The 24911-nt window shown below is 54.3% G+C and overlaps 4 protein-coding genes across 4 annotated transcripts; 2 read left to right on the forward strand and 2 right to left on the reverse strand.

Moving 5' to 3' along the window:
* Positions 1 to 306: 306 nt before the first annotated feature.
* Positions 307 to 579, forward strand: KRP23_414 (uncharacterized protein; the record flags this gene model as incomplete). The annotated part of the gene is made up of 1 exon (XM_067896016.1): positions 307 to 579. One exon carries the CDS (start codon positions 307 to 309, stop codon positions 577 to 579), a length of 273 nt encoding a protein of 90 aa, XP_067750973.1.
* A 1035-nt stretch (positions 580 to 1614) lies between these two features.
* On the forward strand, positions 1615 to 1887 carry KRP23_415 (uncharacterized protein; the record flags this gene model as incomplete). Its single annotated transcript, XM_067896017.1, has 1 exon — positions 1615 to 1887. The coding sequence occupies one exon, from the start codon at positions 1615 to 1617 to the stop codon at positions 1885 to 1887; it is 273 nt and encodes a 90-aa protein (XP_067750974.1).
* Positions 1888 to 10770: 8883 nt separating this feature from the next.
* Positions 10771 to 11649, reverse strand: KRP23_416 (uncharacterized protein; the record flags this gene model as incomplete). Its single annotated transcript, XM_067888853.1, has 1 exon — positions 10771 to 11649. The coding sequence occupies one exon, from the start codon at positions 11647 to 11649 to the stop codon at positions 10771 to 10773; it is 879 nt and encodes a 292-aa protein (XP_067750975.1).
* Positions 11650 to 12037: 388 nt separating this feature from the next.
* On the reverse strand, positions 12038 to 13312 carry KRP23_417 (uncharacterized protein; the record flags this gene model as incomplete). Its single annotated transcript, XM_067888864.1, has 1 exon — positions 12038 to 13312. The coding sequence occupies one exon, from the start codon at positions 13310 to 13312 to the stop codon at positions 12038 to 12040; it is 1275 nt and encodes a 424-aa protein (XP_067750976.1).
* Positions 13313 to 24911: the final 11599 nt, after the last annotated feature.

Genomic DNA, 24911 nt, shown 5'->3' on the forward strand with positions numbered 1-24911 from the left:
GGTAGGAGGTGAACCGAATGTGTAGCCCCGCTACACCATCCCCCCGTTAGGATTTGACGTGCCGGTCTCGACACGTCAATCCGTATTTTCTTCGGGAGAACACGTGCTCATTCCCAATGAGCACGCCAACGACGTCTTCGTCCAAGACGCCGGCCGCTTCGGCAAGAGCAAGTGCTGTCGTCGCCTCCAAGGCGACGACGGCCGCTGCCTCAGCCACGACCGCTACTGGCATCGCCTCGACGGCGATGTCGACAAGCGTGGCAACAGAGAGTCGCCTCTCTGTTGCTGGATACCACTCGATATGGCATGAGAAACATGCCATCCGAAACAAGACAGGCAAGATCATTGCTGTCGAAACCGGAGTGGGCATCTACTCTCCGGGTGGAGAGGGAGTTCCCCTCGACTACGGAAGTGAAGTCGAGGAGGGGGAACTCGAAGGAGACAAGGACACCTTGTCTCCGGGCCACACTGACCCCAATGTGGGTCTACGTCGTCCACGCGAGGACGACTCGAACGCTTCGGGCTCGAAGCGTTCGCGCAGCGGCAGTGGAACACCGCTCGCTGCCACCGGAGCCTTGACGACTCCGCGGGATGGAGATGACTTTGCTCCATCCGCTGTTGTTGCGGCTTCGCACACTGAGCCAGTGCGCGAGCCGTGGATGCCGTCTCAGTCTGAGATCGGCAGCCGATTCGGTGCGACCGCGCCACCGAATCTGTACGCGCTGTACTCGTGCAACGCCATCATTGACGATGACGTCGCGAAGCGATTACACTTTGATCCGTTAACGAATCAAAGGCGCGACTACTACATCGGGCTCTTCCATGAGCTCCGATGGTTTGCGAGCAAGAAGACTTCTCGCAGAAGCAAAGTGCCCGAGTGGCAGGCACTTTGTCAAAGTTGGAGTGCCTTTGTTGAAAACTTCAACAAGAACCCCGCTGGCTATCGCGACCGGATTACCAGGCGCGGGAGCGCTACGAGAAGTTCTCGAAGCGTGGTAAACTTGAACGACTGCACCATGGTGCAGTCGGTATTGGACTTCCTTGCGCAGTACTGCTTGTGAGTACTGCTACCGAACGATAGCTTTGGTGCCAAATGAGAACTGTATTGATTGTAAATGGGGTTTCCTCCTAAAACTGATATTTCTAATGAGAGGTTCTGCCATTGGATGGCTGACAGAACCCCTATCTATTGAATGACTCTCATTGGTAGAAAGGTGTTACTTTCTACCAGTCATATGCCTTTTGCTGTGAATGTGAACCACCCTGTGGTGGTCACCTGAATGTATCCCTTAGTGCATGTTGCACTAAGGTAGGAGGTGAACCGAATGTGTAGCCCCGCTACACCATCCCCCCGTTAGGATTTGACGTGCCGGTCTCGACACGTCAATCCGTATTTTCTTCGGGAGAACACGTGCTCATTCCCAATGAGCACGCCAACGACGTCTTCGTCCAAGACGCCGGCCGCTTCGGCAAGAGCAAGTGCTGTCGTCGCCTCCAAGGCGACGACGGCCGCTGCCTCAGCCACGACCGCTACTGGCATCGCCTCGACGGCGATGTCGACAAGCGTGGCAACAGAGAGTCGCCTCTCTGTTGCTGGATACCACTCGATATGGCATGAGAAACATGCCATCCGAAACAAGACAGGCAAGATCATTGCTGTCGAAACCGGAGTGGGCATCTACTCTCCGGGTGGAGAGGGAGTTCCCCTCGACTACGGAAGTGAAGTCGAGGAGGGGGAACTCGAAGGAGACAAGGACACCTTGTCTCCGGGCCACACTGACCCCAATGTGGGTCTACGTCGTCCACGCGAGGACGACTCGAACGCTTCGGGCTCGAAGCGTTCGCGCAGCGGCAGTGGAACACCGCTCGCTGCCACCGGAGCCTTGACGACTCCGCGGGATGGAGATGACTTTGCTCCATCCGCTGTTGTTGCGGCCTCGCACACTGAGCCAGTGCGCGAGCCGTGGATGCCGTCTCAGTCTGAGATCGGCAGCCGATTCGGTGCGACCGCGCCACCGAATCTGTACGCGCTGTACTCGTGCAACGCCATCATTGACGATGACGTCGCGAAGCGATTACACTTTGATCCGTTAACGAATCAAAGGCGCGACTACTACATCGGGCTCTTCCATGAGCTCCGATGGTTTGCGAGCAAGAAGACTTCTCGCAGAAGCAAAGTGCCCGAGTGGCAGGCACTTTGTCAAAGTTGGAGTGCCTTTGTTGAAAACTTCAACAAGAACCCCGCTGGCTATCGCGACCGGATTACCAGGCGCGGGAGCGCTACGAGAAGTTCTCGAAGCGTGGTAAACTTGAACGACTGCACCATGGTGCAGTCGGTATTGGACTTCCTTGCGCAGTACTGCTTGTGAGTACTGCTACCCTGGAGCAGTACGCATCACCGAGCGGGACGTCAACGGGTACACGTCCATGTGTGTACCTGACGACCTCAAGACCCTGCGCGCCAGTTTTCAGGCGCAGGCGTCTTCTAGTGCTGCGGATAATCGCAGCACTTATCCGAGTGCTGTAGGCGACTACAGCGCTCGCCCAAGTTTTACGCCCTTCGGCGGAGGTGGCGGTGGCGGCCTTCGTACGCCGTCACCATTTCCGGAATGTCCTCCATCAGGACATTCCGTGATTCCCACGTATCGTGTTGGGGAGGAAATCCTCTCCAACGAATACGAAAATGAACCGGACCTTGGGTCTGGTTCCGATGACCAACAATTCGCTGGACGATCCAGCGAGTTGCCCCGCGTGCGTCTCGCAACGGGGGTGGGGGGGGGCGGGAAGACGCCCCGGGTTTGGTCAACCAAACCTTGAGTCTCGCTTGGAGGCTGTTGAGCGTCTCCAAGCGTCGCAGTTCGCTGCTCTGCGTCAGGAGCTGAGCTTGTTGAAGGCTCAGCTCGCGGAGGTTGCGCAGACGACCTCGAACGTAAAGGTCGAGGTCGGGACGAGACTCTCTGGCGTCTCGAAGCGCGTCGCCGCGCTCGAGAGCGCTTTGGCGAGTCACCAGACGTAGGTGACTCGTGCTGAACGTACGGCTTCAGTCGCCCAACGTAAAACGTTGGGTGCAGGCGCATGCTGGACGGTATGTCCAGTGTGTACGCGTTGCCATGCTTCGCCAGCACGGTGAATGGCCCAATGAAGCGCGGAGCAAGCAAGCTTGCTCCGAAATCGGAAACTGCATGTTTAGCTAGGTTCTGAGTAGCTAACAGAACTAATGAGCCAACTTTGAATTCATTTGTGTTTCCCCTGCCGATGTTATCGGCATTCAGCTTCTGTCGATCGACAGAAGCTGCTATTGCATCTTGGACAAACCGAATTACGGCGTGTCGACGCTGGACAAAGTCCATTGCATCCGAGCTGAACCCCTGGTTCAGTTCGTGCTCCTTGTTCGCAGCAGGCCCGGCCTGCGCGTGACGTCCGTTGTGGTTTAAAGTGTCTACGCCCGTCGTAGACACTGCGTTGTCGTCGCCATGACTGCGCGCAGTACGTGCGCGAGTCGTCACAGCTGATACATTGCTTGTATCAGCGTGCTTATCCGGTTGTTTTGAATTAACCGGATACCCTCCCCCACTTAAGGAAGGAGCTACCGCACCAAGTACGCTCGGTACGCGTGGGTGCCTCATGGCATTCACGTAGAACGGTGTGTGTCCTGTCGAGACATGCACCGAGTTGTTGATGGCGAACTCCGCCATCGGCAAGCAGTCGCTCCATTGATGGAACGAGTGCGCGTAGCTCTTCATGGTGTCAACCAACACGCGGTTCACACGCTCTGTTTGTCCGTCGGTCTGCGGGTGATCCGCAGTCGACATGGACAACTGCGTCCCAAGAAGTGTAAACACTTCTTGCCAGAATCGCGCTGTAAAGCGCGGATCCCGATCCGACACGATGTCGAGTGGCATCCCATGGTGTCTAAACACCATGTCGACAAACAGACATGCCGTCTGTTTGGCTGTCACCTCGGCTGGTACTGCAGCAAGATGCACCATCTTGCTGAAGCGGTCAACAAAGACCACTATACCAGTCCTCCGCTTGTTGTCTTGCGGAAGACCAAAAACAAAGTCCATTGAAATGGACTGCCAGCACTCCGACGGAGTCGGTAGTGATTGAAGCGGAGCCTGCGAGTTGGGCGCAGGCTTCACACGCTGGCATACCTCGCAAGCACGAACGTACTTGCGTACCCATTTGTACTGATGACTCCAGTAGAAGTCACGCGTGAGAAGCAAGTATGTCTTCTCACGGCCAGGATGTCCCGATGTCGGGGCATCGTGGTACTCGTACGTGATCTTGAGCTTCAGCTCATGATCATCCGGCACGACAATGCGATCTGCGTTGTCGTCGACTGCGCTGTAAAGCAGCAGACCATTGTGTACACGATAACGGTGTACACGGGCACGAAGGTGTTTGGCCAGTTTCTGACGAGACTTGTCAGAAGGTGTGGAGAAGTACTCCAACAACTGCTTCGCATCCGCATCATGTGCGTATGCGGCCTTCACGTCATCCAACAAGGACGACGAGGGTGTAGTCGTCCTGACGACGCCAACTGCGTTGGCGTCGGCCTCGTGCACCGCATAATCTGGTCGACGCGAAAGCGCGTCGGCCACGACATTCAACCTTCCAGGTTTGTACTCAACCTGGAAGTTGTATTCAGCAAAGAATGACAGCCACCGTGCCATTCTTTGTGATATGTGCGGCGACTTGATCGCCGTACGCAACGATGCGTGGTCGGTGTAGACCACGAATGGTCTACTCCCAAGTAGATACACTCGAAACTTTGCGAGTGCATACTTCATGGCAAGGAGTTCCTTGTCATGTACCGGGTAATTGCGCTCAGCTGGCTTCAGCTGACGCGATTGGTAGTAAACCACACGATCACGACCTTCGTGATCGAGTTGCATCAGTGCGCATCCGATCGCGAAATCGGATGCATCGCACACCACGTGGAATGGGCGATCTTGGTCGGCCACCGCCAAGATCGGCGCCTCAGTCAAGCCCTGCTTGACTGCTTCGAAGGCCTGCTGACAATCAGCAGTCCATTCCCATGCAGCCTCTTTCTTTAAGAGCTGCGACAGCGGGCGAATCTTGCCCGCGTAGTTGCTCACGTACTTGCACAAGTACGTGGCGAGTCCAAGGAACTGCCGCAGTTCCTTTACGTTTGAAGGCGTAGGCCATTCATTGATCACTCTGACCTTTCCTGGGTCAGGGCGTACGCCGTTCTTCCCCACGAGACACCAAAGTACGGGTATCTCGGTCGCCCCGAAGATACACTTCTTCAGGTTCGCATAGAGCTTGTGCTTTCGCATGAGCTCAAGCAACTTGCGGAGATGCTCTGTATGCATCTCCACATCCGACCTCCCATTCGCAGCCCGGCTGTGAATGAACACGTCATCGAAATAGCTCGGTGCGAAGTCGCGCACCGAGCGCAACAAGTGCGTGACGCACCTGTTGAACGTCGCTGGGGCGTTCTTCAGCCCCTGCGGCATCACGAGCCACTCCCAGAGCATGCCGCTCGGAGTGCTTACCGCCGTGAGAGGGATATCACTCTCACGCATGAGGATCTGATAGAACCCGTCTCTCAGATCCAGAGTACTGAAGATAGTACTCGAGGTCATCGAATCGATGATCACATCTTTTCGAGGTATCGGCGTCTGTGCCGGTACCGTCGCATCGTTCAGCTTGTTGTACGCATGAACGATGCGCCACCCGCCCTGTGGTTTCTTCACACAGAACGTAGGCGCGCTGTGCGGGGACTTCGATTCCCGCACTTGTTCTGCATTGCGACGACTTTCAAAGAAGTCGTCGATTGCCTTGACTTGCTCACGCGGTAGTGGCCACTGTCGCGTGACGCAGTACTTCGTTCCCGGCACGAGATCAATCTCGTGCTGAACACCCTTATCCTGCGGTAACTCCGCAGGAATGTCGTCCGGGAGTACATCCTTGTACTCACGCAAGACCTTGTAAAAGGGGCTCGCCTTGAGCGAGTCCCAGCCTTGCTCGTCGAACCGTTCCTTCTTCGACTTCGCGCTGAGGGCGTCCGCGCCCTCAGTGATGAGCTGCTTCAGCTCTTCCGCTGCACACGTCATCCTCTCGACGTCCGAGAAGATGCAGATCTGCTCAATGCGTCCATCGTGCAGGTCGCGAGCGAAACGCTTCCAGCTTGTGGCTGGGAGCGACATCGACTCCGACGCTAACGTCGGAGGATTATCCAGCCTCATCTTCTTGTATTGGAGACCAATACTCATACGCGTCAAGACACTCAGGGTCTCGACGCTTGTCTCCAACTCCTGTGTCTGTTCGGCAGACACTGCTTGTAGCGTCTCAGTCCCTGACCGAGACTTGCGCAGCTTTTCTCGCTTGCGCCGTTCACTTCTCGTGCGGAGCCCGGCTCCGCGAGTTTCTTCTTGTCCAGGCCCGGCCGTGGACAGTTGTTCCTTGTATTCGCCGGCGGGTTCTACCCGCGGGCGCACGCGTTCAAGCCCGGCTTGATCGCGCACCGCTTCGTCGTGCAGCCCGGCTGCACGCGAGCTCGCAAGCATTTCCGGTGCGGGACGTTTGCAACCGCCCGCACTGCTTGCAGCGTCGGCTCTGGGAGCCGACGCGTCTTCTTTACCTCTACGCCTAACGGCGGAGTGTCTTTCGACCAATTGTGTGTCGACATTACCTGTCGACACTACCGCGTCGCTCCGGACGCTTCGAGACCCTCTCGAATCGGATTGAACCAGGCCCTGCTGATTCGATCCACATCTTCTCCCAACGACTCTCGCAGTCGTTGGCGTTCGCTTGGGGTGACCGGAGACAGCCGCATTCCGCGCTGTCTCTGATGGAGGGCCGCATGCACCACATGGTGCATGTGCTGCGCCGACAGGGCCATCGCTCTCTGTCGCGCTGTTGCTGCTCCCGAAGCGCACGATCGTGCGCTTCGTCCAGTCGATCACCGGATCATGCCGTGCAAGCCACGGCATGCCCATACACCATATCGAACTTATCGTCCAGTTCCAGGACGGTAAGCTCGTCGACGAACTCCTTCTCTTGATACGAGAAGCGTACGCGTACGATACGCTTCTCGGTTCTAACAACGACACCCGTTGATAGCCTCACTTCCAATAGACTTCGAGGTGTTTCCACCTCCTCGAAGTCAAGCCTTGGAAGGCTCTGCAGTCGAACAAAGTTGTTCGACGCTCCACAGTCCACTAGAGCACGAAGAGACTTCTCTCTCTTCGAGCTTACCTTCAGGATGACAAGGTTCGGCTTGTCATCTTGCTTCTTGCAGTGAGATTGACTCTCACTGGGGGCAGCGATCTTCATTGCAGCGTGTCCGATGTCGACACGCTCGATCGCATCACCAGCAGGGCGCCCCGCGCCTGCTGGTCCCTTTAGTTTTTTTATTGCCCGTGACGATACCCAGTATCGCCACGACGGCTCCTCGCCGCGTGCACAGGTGCTGTGCACTCGCGAGCGTAGTGACCGATGTTTCCACAGCGGAAACAACGCACATTCGTTGATCCACGACGCTGCTGGTTCCCAGCAGCGGTCGCACTCGAGAGGTCCATTGGCTCGGGACCTCCCGACGGCCTTACCACCGGTCGTGGCATCAGCCGCGGGACGCTCACATGCAGTTTAGCCTGCCGCAGACTAAACTCTTCTTGCATTGCAAGCGCAATTGCAGCCTCGAGAGTATTTGGATACTCTCGGAAGAGATAGGTCTTCACAGGCCCATCTCTAAGGCTCTTCATGAACGTGACGACCTTTGTCGCCTCGTCGATCGGATTGGTCACGATGTTCGAGACCAAGTACCGTGCTCTTTGGGCGTAAGCATGCACGTCATGCTTGCCCTGTTGCAGATCGAGGAACTCCGCCCTCGATCGGAACTCGTTCTGCGGGGGATCAAACGCTAGTTTAAGCTCCTCCTTGAAATCCTCGTACGTGCTGAAGCACGTAGGGTCCGTGAGTCGGCGTCCGTCCGCCCAACGCCTTGCTCGTCCGCCAAGACATGACATGGCGAACGCAACCTTCGACAACGGGTCGACGATACGTCAAGCCGTAATGGCAGTGTCGATCTCGACAAGCCAACGGAGGAGAGGTTCGCCCTCTCTTCCAACGTAGCTGCTTACGTGGAGTTTCAATGACTCCACGCGCGGTGTGGCCGATGGCGACACCGAAGTTCGAGCAGCGGTTTCACGCTGTTCCTTCACGATGAAACCCAGAGCAACACCGTGTTGCTCCGTCGGTGATAGCGTTCGCAACATCGTTGCTACCGCCGCTTCCCCAATGACTGTTGACAGTCGTTGGAGGGCCTCCCACTCTGGTTCCGACAGGTGGGGGCAGTCTGCACGCGCAACATGCGTTGCAGACGTGTTTGGGCTACCCACGGACATGTTACTGTCCGAGGGCAGGTTCTCAGCCCCGCGTTCGTATTCCATACGAACGTGTTAGTCGGTCGTTGGACGGACTACAAAGTGCTACCAGGTGTAATGGGTCTGCTTAGACCCACTACTTAAGCTTACACGTGTGCGCACGTGTATGAGGAAGCGTAGGAGTAATTTACTTAAGTTTAGTATCCTTGTATCCGCAAGTATACTGAAACCTAGATAAAGGAACCGAACGATAGCTTTGGTGCCAAATGAGAACTGTATTGATTGTAAATGGGGTTTCCTCCTAAAACTGATATTTCTAATGAGAGGTTCTGCCATTGGATGGCTGGCAGAACCCCTATCTATTGAATGACTCTCATTGGTAGGAAGGTGTTACTTTCTACCAGTCATATGCCTTTTGCTGTGAATGTGGACCACCCTGTGGTGGTCACCTGAATGTATCCCTTAGTGCATGTTGCACTAAGGTAGGAGGTGAACCGAATGTGTAGCCCCGCTACACCCGTCGTCGGAAATGGCAGCGAAGCCAAGCCATTCGTCGTGGGCATCAGCACGAAAAAGCTCCTGCGGCAAGCGGACCGCGATCCTAGCAGTTTCGTGCTCCATATTGACGCCACCTACAAGCTGACCCAGGTCGGCTACCCGGTCGTCGTTGTGGGCGTGTCCGATCGCGCGCGCCGCTTCCACCTTCTCGCTATTTTTATAGTGTCGCAACAGAAGGAGCCCCAGTTCACTGAGGTGCTGTCTTTGCTCGCTCAGATCTTCCTCACTGTGACTGGGAAGCCACTGCGCGTGCGGTGGGCAATGGGCGACGCTGATGCTGCGCAATGGAACGCGCTGCAGGACGTTTGTGGTGGGGACGACACGTTCCGCTTCCTGGTGTTTTTTTTTCACGTGGCGAAGAAGATCTACGAGAAGACGCGCGTCCTAGACGCTGGTGTTGCATCAATGGTACTACGTCACCTGCATGAACTGCATTTTGCTCGAAGTGAAGCTGAGTTTCGACAGCAACTCGAAGAGGTTCAGGAGGAGTGGCTCAAATTACCTGAACTAACGAGCTTCGTCAGCTACTTCAACACCGTGTGGCTGAACGAGATGATGTGGAGGTGGCAGTGCTACCACACGCCGAGTGGCTTCGCTGCCACAAACAACCCTGTCGAGACGTACAACGCCTCGATCAAGCGTGACGTCACGCTACGCCGGAAACTGAAGGTTGGCGCTCTTCTTGATCGACTCTTGATGCTAGAGCAGCTCAACGCACCAATGCCGGTAATATTGCTACTCGAATCAAGCACTAGAGCTTTAGAGGGAGCAGCGGTGCCTGACGTAATGCTTAGGACATACGATGGTGAGGCCGATACGGATGATCCATTCACAGTCAGCTCAACGCACCAGTGCCACTAATATCACCGGCAGCTCCTGGAATAAGGGCAACACCGGGTGTCGCTGCCCCTTGGGTAATTCCAGTGATGTATGTGAGTCGATAATCGTTTTTATCGAGATATAGAGTTTGTGCGTAATCGTAGGTGAGGAAACCGCTTGCATCCAGCGTGAGATAGAATGCAGGGTTTAGATCGGTGGGGGATAGCTAAAAATCCGTGTATGTTTGTTTTGTCTCAAGCTATATAGATAAAGCTATTTTCAATCATGAGTACGATTCCAGATTTCGGAGCTTCACTCCCGAAAAAGTTCAAATCAGCATCCATGGGTGATATCCCTGCGCTTGATATCAAATCGCTATTTAGAATGGTTGTGTTGGGTCCATCGTTCATATATATATACTTCCTCAATAGGCTTGTTCTTGTATTTTCCAAAAGTAAGTTCGAACGACATGGTCTGTTAGTGGTATCTATATACATACCCCTTTAATTTTTTTGAGAAAAAAATAATAAATGTAAAACTATCGGCATAATGTTCTACTTCAAGTATTTTTTTATTATTCTTGTGACATCCAAGGTATCAAAAAACGTTGCGTCTACTAACGTGAAAAACTTCACTTGAATTAATGAGGGGGGGGGGTAATGAGGTCCTCTATTCGTGTTTAACTAGAAACTATAGAGCCCTGAAAGTCGCTGGGGGCGTCGAAGCCCAATATCTCTGTGGGATTTTAACCCAATGTTGATGTATCGAGGCCGAGGTGAACGGCAGATGAACTTTACGGAAGCAGGAGGGTCACCAAGGTCTCCCGCCACGGTGGATCACGATAATCGTGCAACACGAAGGCTCCACCAAGTCCTCCGCGTTTTGGTGGGCAGACTTGAACACTTGAGGGTCACCACGTCCTCAGTGGTTTGGTGCTGGATCAGAATCGCTACGGGGCACCAGGTCCGTCGCGATGTGGTGGGAAATCTTGATCACGGGAGGGGTCACCATGCCCTCCGTGCCTTGGTACTTACTTGAATTAATGATTCGCACGGTTTGCTCTACGTCGAGCTCTAGCTCTTTCAGCACGGTGCCATTCGGCATGAGCAACATGTTCACCAGCACTTCGGAGTAGTCTTGTGCACGCTGGATAAGGACACACGAGATCAACTTCTTCTTCCGATGACGATCCGGATTCCTGGTCCAACACAGCGTCCAAATCTTCACAATTAACAGTGAAGCCAGGAAGAACGGTACCACCATCAAGATCTCTCCACGCGCTATTGCCAACGCGTCGAACAAGACAATTTCCTCGGGCGCATCGCTTGTATTCGCACATGATTTTGTTCTTTGGATCAATGAGCCATCCTAATTGCACACCGTGAGGGAAGTACTCGTGCCGCATCTTGTGATCGAGAGCACCAAGCTTGGAATGTGAACCAGTGAGAGTGTCGATTTCCACCACGAACGTCGGAGCAAAAGGTTCTCCACCACGAGTCCATCGTTGAGCTTCGGTCAGCTGCCTTGCATCATCTCGAGGCACATACGCCACATCGGGGACCCGAAGCGTTGTGCCATCCAGCACGTATTCATCTAGCGCATTTGTCACTCTTCCACCATGGCCACTCCACGCAGCCCAATTCAGCAGCGCCTTGCAGATGCATGGTCCGATTACGCTGCGCCCAAACACCACCATCCGAAATGGAATAAATCGGCCTTCGTCGACGAAGAAACCAGGCTGCTCGCCAAGTATTGGATGGACCAACGGACCGAACTTCTTCACGTGCTGGTTTAGCTGCTCGAGGGACACACCAGCGTAGTCCTTGACACGGCACAGAGTCTTCTTCGACTCTAGGTCACGCACCAGTCGCGCAAGCACGTCTTCGTGGTCTTTCTTCTTGCCGTTTGCTGCGGTCATGGTTGCCGATGTTGTTCTTCCTCGCACTGGCAGAAGCAAACAAGAAAGACCTTGCCCAGTGTGGTCCACGCTACGAATGAATTGACTTCAAATTGAATTGGTACTTCCACTAAAAAAATGATCAATTCAAATTTGATTCATCAGTGACGGTTCCGAGAACTAGTTCCATACCCAGGAACCGATAGGTAACCGCGGCATAATCCGACGCATAATCATGTCGGCAGACCTCCGATCCTCCACGTTGCTGTTTAAATGGCCCGGAAAGTCGGAAAGTGGGCAATTCGCGCTCCACTGGAGGCCAAGTTGCCCGACATTTGACTTTCCGAGCCAAACAAACAGCAGCCAAAATAATATTTGGGCAGTGTCACGATGCACTCATCACCTAGCCCTAATGGATATTCGCGCGCTCTTTCTTATCGTGCTCTCGCTTCTCCCCATCCGTGAGACCCGAACTAGCGTATTGTAGTTCCAGCTCCAGGTCCTCATATTCACATCGTAGCTCACGTTTTCCCGATTCGAGCGCGCCATTTAGACGCAGCAGTTCCGATACACGAGCTTGAATTGTCTCCAGCTGGCGCAGTAGGTCTTCATTAAGCGTTTTCGCTTCACGAAGTTCTGTTTGCAGCCGGGTTTCCTTCTCCCTGGGCCCTGACGCCTTTGTCGCCGCCTCAAGCTGACCCATGAGTAAGCGCTCACGAGTTTCCAGCGCGTCTACCCGGCTCTTTAGCCGGCCAACCTCGCTTTGATTGCCACGTTGCTGCTTAAGCTCAAGTAGCGGTAGTTGAGTCTGCTTGTCTTCCAAATCTTTCTCCAGTTGCTTTCGGCGCTGCTGTTCGACCAATATCTCGTCTTCCAATGAATCTAAACGCTTCCGGAAAGCCTCCCACTTCGTGTTTCGCGCGGTCCAGTCACGCTCTTTCACTTGCCCGATCGCATTCTCGAGAATTTGGACTTTATCGCTTGACTTTTCACGAACTGTAGATAGCTCCTGGGCCTTTTTCTCCATCTCTAGCTCAAGTCGCTGATTTTTCAGGAGTATTTGTTGTTGCGTCTCCGTTACTAGGTCGTACTGCACAAGGAATTGCTGGTAGGTCGTCTTGATCTGCATCAATTGATGCTGGAGCTCGCCTACAATTGCGTGATCTTCTGAGGAAGCCATCAAATCACGAAGTCGTTCCTCCTGCTGCTCTAGCTGCCCCACCTCGTTAATTCTCTCGTACAACAGCGCGTTCTCATTTCGAAGCTCATTGTCATCTCCAGAACGTCCTCTGAGCGGTGGCAACTGCACTAACTCGTCAGAATCGACTACAGCCTTTCGATCAGCTACTTCAAGCGTCTTCACGCGCTCCGTTTGCGCCTGTAGCTCGTTCTCAAGTTGATCTATCCGGTCGTGGGGGATATCTGAATCGCAACCGGTTTCCCCACTTGTATTTCCTGCACCACTTCTTGCACTCTTTTCGGCTTGAAGAACCATGAGACTATGCTGTGTCTTGGTTAATCGTGCTGGTAGTTCATACATCGCTAAGTACTTGGCATGCATTTCTGCGTAACTTTCACCCAGTGCGTTGTACTTCTTCAGCACGCCAGTCATTGCACGTTGTTGCTGATCAGCAAATTCACGAAGCACGCTCTTCTCCAGAGTTTTTTCCATGCGGTCAATCATCTCGTCGGCACCCTGCTTCCACGTCTCTAGGTACAAGACTCGATACTTATGAATCTGTTCCGAGTCGTGCAACTCGCCCAGACTGGATATTGGCTGGGTTCCAGCTCGTGGGTGGGGTTTCCTTACGCAGTGAGTGATCGCTCCCTAACAGCCATTCATAGCCAAAGAATGATGCACGATTTTATCATTGCTGTTCCAGCATTCCACCGCCGTCTCAACATTGTACATTCATTTAATGAATGCATTTGTGTTGGAGAATGCAATCCAACAAGGACCAATGCAATTGTTGCACCATGCATAATTAATTATGCGCTGTGAGGACGCTGAAACCACAGGCTCGAATGGCTATACCTGCTCTAAGAGTTCACACTGACCCAAGTTCCGCAATTGAAATGCCCCGCTTCGACGACAGGTTACCATTCGTTCCCGGGGGTGGACTGGTAGTCTGTCGACCGCTACATAGTGATTCGCACTCGCTATTGTAATGAAACACGATCATTTACATACCCTAGATTCGCGTTCGAGAAGACTGCAAGGCGGAGAAAGAAGATGTTTTGAAGCAGACAGCGATCACCAGTACTTTCAGCGGATTTTAGTGTCAAATTCACCAATGCCCGAGGGTACGACAAGTCTGAAATCCAGAGGCGATACGTGAATGTCGGCTATTGTTTGATGAACTTTCGTGTTCACAAAGTGTAGGAAAGTGTAATGCACTTGCGAGGGGGTGCTGCTCAGTCCATACATTGGTAAGGTCTGTCCGTGCAGCTCTCTCAAGTCTAACTGCACGCGTTGTCCTGCAGCCTGCACGCACTTCAACATTGTTCTCATGAACGCAGCATCCGCAGAGGTGACAAGATGCCCTTCGGGGAATAATGGGTTAAGTGTCAAATTTTACTATCAGATGAAATATAAGTGGGCCAATTATCACCAATTGTTTTTACTTTCACGAATTTCCCAATTCGAATTTCCGCGAAGAACTTTGCGGAACCACAGCCACTTTTGCCTCGAAACACTCAGCCGCCAAGTTAGAAGCCAAGATGCAGATCCAGATCAAGGTACCCACGCCCCCACGCCGCGATCACAGGGGCTGGAAGGGTACTAATAAGTGTGTTTATTGCGCTGGTGTAGACGCTCACTGGCCGGAAGCAGACGTTCAACTTTGAGCCGGACAACACGGTACGATGCGATATTCTGGCGCTTCGGACGGTGTGATACTGACGTTGTTTCTCCTTCCGTGAACAGATCCTGCATGTGAAGCAGGCCCTGCAGGAGAAAGAAGGTATCCAGGTGGACCAGATTCGTCTCATCTACAGTGGCAAGCAGCTGTACGTGGAGTTAGTCTTGAAACGATGAGCTAGACACGGATGTTGATGGCCTTGCTGCTCTACAGAGCCGATGACAAAAATAAAAATACTAAGTATATATAACAATTACTACTAGTAATAGGAATGTGCAACTACGTTTTGGATAGTGGATTAAAGTGTAAGGCAAAGCCATCGCAAGAGCGTTGTGGTAAGCATCCATTTTCAAAGTTTCCTTCCATTGAAATTTTCTCGCCAGAGGTCAGTGAAGATATGATGAAAAAGATAATTTCAGCTCCGATGGATGAAAGAATCACTTGCTTGTGTGGATCATCGATGGAGAGATGGAATTTCGCAAAGCACTGCAATAAAGAAAAACATTCGAAGTGGATTAAATCAATGCCATATCCGCAAGATCTTGGGTGGTGGGGCCCAGACTATAGCAAATGGTAAGCCAGCTATCCAAGTATTATATTTTTATTTTTGATAAATATAAAGTTAGTAATATAGTAAGATGGCGTACTCGTCCGAGCAATACGAACTTAATAAAGAGCGCATCAAGGCGCTACTATCTAAAGACAAGGGAAACGCGACTGGCGAAGCAGCGAGAATATGATGAGAAGCATCGAACGGAAATTCGTGCTCGTAAGAAAAAAATATTCAAGCAAGTCGGAACTTAAGCAAATTAACGAAAGCGAACTTAGCTAATTAATTAAAAAAAAATCTCGGATATAATGTAACGGGGTTACCTGAAGAGTGCCCGTCACTCTTCCGAGTTGGGTACATGGTGTACCCAACATCACTGACACGTTGTGGTGGCTCACAGCCACCCATACATAAAACATATAGGATAAACTATAGTTGAATTAGGAATTGTATTGCAAGACAATCTCTAGGTAACTAACTATAAATATATCAGTCTATAAACTACGTTGTCTAAGTCAACCGTTCCCCAAGACCGGGAACTAGTGAACCGCCGTTCACTTGGAGTTTGTATACTCCTAACACTTCCTCAAGCGCAAGGTGCTGTGTGATTCCCGTCACACTTGGTAGCACTTGTAGTCAATCCTCGCCTACGCGGGTAGGATTGGACTACCTGAATCCTCTGTGGTCTCAAGCATTGAGCCACCATGGATCGCAGTGAGTTTCCTCACTTGAACGACTCGCAGTTCGAGTCCGTTCGGAAGATGGCGGGCATCTTCGGGATGGATACCCTCCAGAGCTTGGCGGCAGCAACACCTGCCGAGCGGCTCGAGCGCGTAAGCGCTTTCGACACGTACGAGCAAGGGTTAATCGCCCATGTACGTGGGAGCCTACAGGCCCCTGTGGCTGAACGGAAACCAGTTCAGCCCAAGTCTTTGAGGCTGAAGGTTAACCTCTACGAAGGAAAAGAAGGGGGAAACCTTCACTTCTGGGTTCGAGAGGTCGAGCTCGCTATGGACACGGCTCTCGTCTCGGACGAGCGACTCCGCGTCGCTTTTGCTCTCTCCCACCTAAGTGGTCGAGCAAAGTGCTGGGCGTAAGACAATCTCTAGGTAACTAACTATAAATATATCAGTCTATAAACTACGTTGTCTAAGTCAACCGTTCCCCAAGACCGGGAACTAGTGAACCGCCGTTCACTTGGAGTTTGTATACTCCTAACACTTCCTCAAGCGCAAGGTGCTGTGTGATTCCCGTCACACTTGGTAGCACTTGTAGTCAATCCTCGCCTACGCGGGTAGGATTGGACTACCTGAATCCTCTGTGGTCTCAAGCATTGAGCCACCATGGATCGCAGTGAGTTTCCTCACTTGAACGACTCGCAGTTCGAGTCCGTTCGGAAGATGGCGGGCATCTTCGGGATGGATACCCTCCAGAGCTTGGCGGCAGCAACACCTGCCGAGCGGCTCGAGCGCGTAAGCGCTTTCGACACGTACGAGCAAGGGTTAATCGCCCATGTACGTGGGAGCCTACAGGCCCCTGTGGCTGAACGGAAACCAGTTCAGCCCAAGTCTTTGAGGCTGAAGGTTAACCTCTACGAAGGAAAAGAAGGGGGAAACCTTCACTTCTGGGTTCGAGAGGTCGAGCTCGCTATGGACACGGCTCTCGTCTCGGACGAGCGACTCCGCGTCGCTTTTGCTCTCTCCCACCTAAGTGGTCGAGCAAAGTGCTGGGCGTATACGCGCGAAGCGACAACGCCTGGATGCTTTGCATCCTGGGCTCAGCTGTGTGAGCAGCTTCGAGCCGCCTTCCTCCCGGCGAACTATGAGTACCGCCAGCGCTCACGCTTCCTTGCGTGCAAGCAAGGGAGACGTGAGCTGTATGAGTACATCCAGAAGATGCGGGAGCTTACCGCATCTCTGGTGGGAAACCCACTCCATAAACACGGTGTTCATGGACGGCCTACGAGTAGGCCCAGCGCGCACGCAGCTGTTTCGGGTGCAAGCAAGCACCCTGGAAGAAGCGATTCAAATTGCTCTTCAGGAGGAGTACAGCCATCGACAGGCTCGCACTCCTGCCACTGCGTGGCTTGGGGGCTCCACTCAGGGCGGGCCCCAAAGTAGGGGCCCCTTCAACGGTCCTGTGCCGATGGACCTGAGCCTTGCCGAACAGCACGACATGCGCTGTTTCGGCTGTGGCAAACTGGAGCACATGAAACGTGCGTGTTCCGCGGGAGGAACAACCCGGCGGTTTCCTTCCAAGCCCTTCGGTCCTAGGGGTCGCTGGCAAAAGCCACGACCCCGTGGCCAGGGGAACGCAGGGAACCAGTAGGGGCGGGGAGCCCTACTGGGAAAGATCTAAGTCTTCATGAGTGGTGCGCACCATGAAGGCTTAGCCCCTGAGAGTCTCTGTACTCTCGAAGCGGAGAAGGGCAGAGGAGGGCTGCTTGTAGTACATGCAAATGTACGGGGATACGATCATCCCATGAGAATCTTGATCGATTCTGGGGCGTCAAAGAACTTTGCACGCCGCCGGACGGTCGCTCGCAAGAGCGACCAGTTCACCGATGCTTTACGAGAAAGCAAAGGGAACGGGCATGTCCTAGTCAGACTGGCTGACGGGACTGTAGTGGAGGTGCCCAAGGTCTTTATGAACCTGTCCGTCAAGTTTGAGGACTTAATTCCACTGAACGATTCCTCGTTCTTGATATGGACAAGTACGACTTGATCCTGGGCATGCCATGGCTTGAGAAGCATGAGCCCTGGATAGACTGGCGCGGCAAAGCCATCGGGGCTAGCCGGCCTGTTGCTACTGACAGAGCATTGGTGAGTCATGTTCCCACCTCTGTCAGCAGCCGGGCCTACCACCGGAGCCGAGTCAGAAACGACTCCGAAGAATTAGTTGCGGCAGGAGCCGCAACAGGTGTCATGACACCGTCCACGGCGGGCAATGGGCCGCCACAGGCAATGCCGGTGGACAGGACTTCGAGTCCAGCGAGGGGAACTGCAATGCCAGCAGTACCCACCGCTCCTGACTATGGCACCGTACGGCCTTCGGCCTTGTCGACGCCGGGGGAAGTCAACTCCCCAAGGGAAACGAGCCCACGTGAGACCAAGGAGGTCGAGATCGTGGCCAGGGTCGAGGTTGCTGGGAGCACCTCTAGTGTGGGTAACAATGTACCACACGGAGTCGATGGAACTCCCGACTCCACCCTTGAGTCACCACCGGCTGTGGGTAACAAAGGACCACGCCGTGGTGGGCATCGACGACGTCATCGCCGCCGTAAGCCGAGTCTGTTGAGACAGACTGGAGTCGCTACACGCGACTCGGAGAGAGAGAACTCTCCTCAGGCACGGCCGGACGAAGAATTCTATCACTTCTTCGACGGCGAGACCGGGTGTACGGTCAAGGCGGACTCCACAACATTGGCAGCTCTGCCTGAGGTGTCCGAGCTACTGAACCTCGAGGAAATGTCGATGGACGATTTCCTGGCACAATTGAAAGCCGGGGCAATCGCGGAGATGGTGCTCCTGAAGCCGGAGGCCTCTCCAGAAGAGCTGAGCTCCTCTTCCGTTATGGACAAGGATGTCCTGGGCGAGCTTGGCAAGAAGCGCGCAACGCGTACGGGCTCTGCGATCCTCGAGAACCCCAAGGATCCAGTGTATCCTTTGGTGAAGGAGTTCTCGGACGTGGTGTCCAAGGACCCGCCATCCCAACTCCCACCTGACTGAGGAGTTAGGCACGAGGTTGATCTCGTGCCAGGCACAAAGTACTGTGTGACCAGGCAATGGCCACTGCCTCGCGAACAGTGCGAGGTCATTGATGCCTTCTTCGCCGCGAAGGCAAAGGCAGGCATGGTGCATGAGTCGAAGTCTCCGCACACGACGCCCACCTTCTGCGTTCGCAAGCCGAACGGGAAGTGGCGTCTGGTTCATGCTTATAACAAGCTGAACAGCGCAACGGTGCCCGCCCAGACACCCATCCCTCGCAAGGATGTGTTGCTGAACAACATGGCGGGCTGTGAGCTTTTAAGCGCGCTGGATCTGGTGGATGGATACTACCAGATCCTGATGCGCGAGCGCGACATCCCGCTCACGGCGGTGAGCACCCCGAACGGCATGCTCTGGGAGTGGCTAGTGATGACACAGGGTCTATCAAATGCCCCAGCGACTTTCAATCGCTTGGTCACACAGTTGTTTAGACCCTTGCGTGCGTTCACGCAGACGTACTTTGACGATAACTTCGTCCATAGCCGTGCCGAGGAAGGCAAGACGGCTATCGAGGTGCATCTCGAGCACCTCCGTCGAGTGTTCATGGTCATGAGAGCAAACAAGCTCTATGCCAACATCGACAAGTGCGTCTTTGCGGCACAAGAGATCAAAGTTATCGGCTGCTTCGTCAGCAGCGTCGACGTTCGAGCCGACCCTGAGAAGGTCAAGGCCATTGCGGCCTGGCCCACACCACGATCCCAAAAGGATCTTCGCAAGTGGTTGGGCCTCGCCAACTACTTGCACAAGTATAGTGCGGGGTATGCCGGGCTGGCACGACCCCTGTCGGATCTCCTTAAGAAGGATGCCGACTGGCGCTGGGAGAACCGTCATCAGGATGCATTCAACAGCATCAAGGCGAGCTTGCAGTGCGCGCCGGTCCTGGCCTTGCCGGACGAGACAAAGCCATTCAGCGTTGTCTGCGACGCCTCCGACTATGCCATCGGTTGCGCGCTGCTGCAACACGACGCGGACGGGCACGAGCGAGTCATCTCGTTCCAGTCCAGGCAGCTTAAAGCTGCCGAGAGGAACTACCCTGTCCATGACAAGGAGCTCCTCGCAATGAAGTATGCCCTTGTCAAGTTCCGGGTACTCCTCCTGGGCTCTGAGCCCTTTGTGATCTATACAGACCACGAGTCCTTGCGGACGGCCACCAACTCTCCGCATCTGTCTCAGAGGATGGCCCGCTGGCTGTCATTCTTCGCGGAATATAACTTCCGCGTCGAATACAAGCCGGGCAAGCTGAACGTGCTTGCCGACGCGTTATCACGTCGACCCGACTATGAGCTCGCGCACATTAGTCGGGTTACGACAGATCTGTACGATCGGATACGCCTGGCATATCGAGATGATGATAATCTCTCTCCCATCGTGCGGTTCCTCACCGCTGGCAAGGAGGTCAAGCCTGCATGGCTAACGCCCCGCCAACGTGCCCGACTTCGTCGCTATGCGTGGGTCGATGGCCTCCTCCACTACCGCGTGGACCCGGCCAATCCTCCGCGGATAGTCGTCCCCAACGAAGAGGATCTGAAGTATGACATCCTTCAGGAGGCGCACGATGTGCCTTCAAGCGGCCACCTTGGCCGCGAAAAGACCTTCTTGTCGGTCTCCCAGGTCTTCTGGTGGGCCCACATGTACAAGTGGGTCGTCACGTATGTGAAGGCCTGCGAGACATGCCAGCGTGTGAAACCTGCTGGTCATGCCTCGGCTCCTTTGCAGAGCCTGCCAGTCCCAGAAGACTGCTGGAAGTCGATGAGTCTCGACTTCGTCTTCGGACTGCCGGCTGATGCCCAGGGCAACACCGGCGTCCTGGTGTTTGTCTGCCGCTTGAGCAAGATGGTACACCTTGCTCCGGTGGCTGACTCCGTCACCGGGGAACAGACTGCAAGGCTGTTCCTGGATGGCGTCTTCCGCTATCATGGCCTCCCTGAGACTATTATCTCTGACCGTGACCCAAGGTTCACGTCTGCGTTTTGGAAAACGCTGTTCCACTTGCTTGGAACACACTGCTCATGTCCACGGCCGCCCGCCCGCAAACGGACGGCCAGACGGAGCGCGTCAATCGCGTCCTCGAAGACACTCTACGCAGTGGCTGTGCCGAATCTCCCGGCACATGGTCGGCCAGTTTGCCGATGGTTGAGTTTGCACTCAACAACGCGGTACACGCGTCCACGGGGTTCTCCCCGTTCTACCTCAACGGGCTCTGGAACCCCCTGGTGCCACTCACTCTCCGTGGTGACACCGTGGCTTCGGTCGTAAGTGGGGGAGAGGCGCGGAAAGCTCTTTCCTCCCAGGTGTCAGAAGTGACACCGGCTTCCCTAAAGAAGCAGTTGTCGACTTTTGTCGACAACAGGCTTAATGTGATAAGCCGGGTGCGCGACACAATGGCCGCCGCCCAAGATAAACAAAAGGAGTACTCTGACCGACATGGAAGAGGAAACTTAAACGTGTTCAAAGTGGGCGAGTTAGTCCTACTCGACACTAGGAACCTACCACTAAACTCGGTCAGTTCCGTGCTCAGCAATAAGCTGAAGCACAGGTTTATCGGACCCTTTGAGGTCCTGTGCAGGCATGGCTCCGCCTACACGATCGACTTGCCTAAGTCGATGACAACCCACCCGACGTTTTATGTGGGTCGCCTGAAGCGCTACCACGACACTCAGGCTTCTGATCCCCCGCAGGAAGCGAAAGGGGATTATGAGGTGGCGAGATCACCACCTCGAACCGAGCGCTCGCCTCCCGCTGTGGCGACCGCCACGCGGAAGCCGGCACAGGGGACTGGTCGTAGGCGTAAGCCTGCGGCCTCGAAGACGCCCCGCCGTACGGGTAGGAGCCGTAGTACGGCTGGGAGTACGCATAGGACTGCGTCTCCCGATAGCCCGGATAGCTCGGCCGGTTCTGGAGCTCAGAACGGAGGTGAGCCACCTCGTCGCGAAGACAGTCGACGTCGTACGACGACACACGACGATCGACCCGGGAGTGGAGATCCCCACACTCCTGACTCAGTCGGTCCACGTCCCCACGAAGGAGGGAAAGAGACCCCGGCTTGCCCGACTGAGCGGCAGCCTGCCCACCAGGGCCGAGACCCAACGCGATCTCCAGAGTGTACACTTGATCACGGAGATCGTGGATCTCCTGCTGCTGAAGCAGCACGGACTGATCGGGAGATCGCGCCGACGATCTCGGAGCCTCACGCCGTGGCGGAGCCTCGTACGCATAGTCGAGCAAGGCCTCCACCGGCCCTCCTCGATCGTAATGGGGAAACCCACTACCACGTGGAGCGCGTGCTCCGTGAGCGGCGCCGCCAAAGGAAGCGCCAGCTCTTGGTGAAGTGGCGAGGGTATCCCTCGTCACAGAACTCATGGGAGCCGATCGAGCGGCTCCAGGCTGACTGCCCGAAGGCTGTCGCGATCTGGGAACAGAAGCAGCGACAGCTTCGTAAGTAGTCTGCGGCTTCTTAGCCGACGGACGGGGTACGGTGGCAGACGCATGAACACCGTACCCGCGCTCATTTCGAGCGCCGGACTGAGCTCTACGCTTAAGTCCTTCCATCTTGGAGTACAGCATCCGCTTACTCACGAGGTGGGCAAACCGAATCCGGAGGTCGCGCTGATCGAGGATTCGATGCAGCAAGCGATCCTCCTTGAGCTCATCGAGCTCCTGCGCGGAATGCCCACGCAGGCCAACCCACCGCCAGAACAGGTCCTCTTGGGCCACGGTGTAAGTGTTCTCGGGTTGGACCCAAGGGTAACCCCACACCGGGTGGAGACCACCCCTGTTCTCACCCTTCTTGCGAATGATGGTGAACTTCTTGAGCGGCATCCGATGCGGAGCCAGGAGAACGCACCAAGCGGCCTCAATATCCTCGGTGAACAAGTTCACCTTTTGAATCAAGTCGCGCTCGTACGCGCCTCGGGAGGTGGGGCCTCCAATGAGGCCACGAGGGGCGACGAGCCTCTCAAGGAACAACGGAGAACCCGTGTTCTCATCGGGCGGGAAGTAGCCCTGGTGTGCTTGGGCTCCCTCTCTCCCGAAGCACCCCCGCCAGGAGTTGGCTGCGGCGCAGGAGGCGGGAGGCACTGGCGCGTTCGGTCCTCCTGGAGGCGTTCCTGCTGCTCGTCGAGCGCATTAGCGACCTCCTCCGGGACATGTACCTGTCCCTCTTCATCCTCCGAGTTTGACTCCGAGGAGTCAAACAGGGACTTGATAACATCAAGCCCTCTAGTCCGGCCCTTGGGAGGGGACCGAGAAGCGATTCGCTTCTTCGACCCGGCCTCTTTGGCCTTGGCGTCACGGGCTCGCTGGAGACCCTCGCCGAGCGTCAAGCGCTTGGCTGGCGACGCTGCCTTAGCGTCGCCGTCCTTCTGGCCACCCGCGGTGCTGTCATTCGTGGACACAGTGTCCGCAGGAGACTTGGAAACGTTGTCCCCATCTCCATTCAGGTCCCCATGGACCGAGGACACGTCCTCAGACTCGCCTTTGTGACTTGGCGCGTCACCTTCGTCGTGTGAGACTGCTCCAGGAGAGGAGCAGTGCTCAAGGTCGCTCGGCGACCCAGGACTGCGGTCCCGATGTACAAACCGAGGGTTTGGACGGTCGTCCGGTGGTACATCGGGCGAACCACGGCGTCACGAGCGCGTGTTCGCAGACGCGGATACGGACGCGTCGCCAGGCGAATTAATCGCCTGGGAAGCCGCATCAACGGCTTCCCCCAACGCGGAGGCCTTGCCGCGAGGCTTGGCCGATTTAGACTTCAGGGCTTAGTCCTGGACGCTTTCGCGTCGCGAGGTGTCTTCCTCTGAGGCATCGTGCCAGGCCGACGTGGAGGCCAGGGAGCACGTTTGGGAATGCCCCAGTGCTCCGGGAGAGCGGAGAGCGCGAGCGGAAACGCTCGGCCTCTTGTCGATGGTTATCGACCGAGCGAGGAAGTAAGAGAAACTTCCCGCTCGCCCCGATTGGTCGATAAGTTCGAGTCTAAGTGGGGGAGGATGTTACGGGGTTACCTGAAGAGTGTCCGTCACTCTTCCGAGTTGGGTACATGGTGTACCCAACATCACTGACACGTGGTGGTGGCTCACAGCCACCCATACATAAAACATATAGGATAAACTATAGTTGACTTAGGAATTGTATTGCAAGACGATCTCTAGGTAACTAACTATAAATATATCAGTCTATAAACTACGTTGTCTAAGTCAACCGTTCCCCAAGACCGGGAACTAGTGAACCGCCGTTCACTTGGAGTTTGTATACTCCTAACACTTCCTCAAGCGCAAGGTGCTGTGTGACTCCCGTCACATATAAAGACAACCCCAATATAGAACAACTCGGTCCTGATACAAGATCCGAAATTATAAAGTCGATTTCACGAAAATAATATAACCTCGAGTTTATATATAGGCAATATATTAGCGTACGTACCAGAAAGATTAAAGAGATTGAATATTCAAGCTACCAAGTGGGGTAGCAGCTACCGCGTCAAAGTGATGGTAAGATGGTTATATGTTAGTAATATGTCACGCCCAATCAATCAAAGACTGGTTGCGAAGGAGTACAATGTCCATTGATACTCTTAAGAAGTATATGTCGCCAGACTACATTTGCGAAGTAGGAGGACAACCGAAGACGAGGCACTTGCTTGCAAGAGAGTAAAACTCAAAGTGATTCATTCAAAGCTCATGCCTGCAATGCATGCCTTCAATACGTGCCGTGCACAAGGAGGAAAGCATCAGCCTAAAAACCCTTTTGAAGGCTGACCCAAGTACCGTTTTTACAATGGTAATCATATGGAATCTCACCTATATGAGGGAGTTGGGCCATCTGTTTTCTATGGCAAGCTAGAGAACGTTCTTTCTACTCAAGTGAGTTCGTTCAAGGTAAATATTGCTCTCGGATACGAACTTGAAAGTAATGTCGATGTAGCTATTGTTAAGGTCATTGGATATCCAGTTTTATATGGACGAGTATTGCTGAAATCGAGCATATGTTTAACAGTTTGCGAGTTCCACACTGATACCGAGGATTGTTTCCAATCGATTTGAAAGAGAGCTTGTGATAATGACGATGCACTATTTAGAGAAATGCTCTGGGCATTTTCCGAATATACGA

Source organism: Phytophthora ramorum, assembly GCF_020800215.1.
Source record: "Phytophthora ramorum isolate Pr-102 chromosome Unknown Phyram_PR-102_s0001, whole genome shotgun sequence".
NCBI lineage: Eukaryota > Oomycota > Peronosporomycetes > Peronosporales > Peronosporaceae > Phytophthora > Phytophthora ramorum.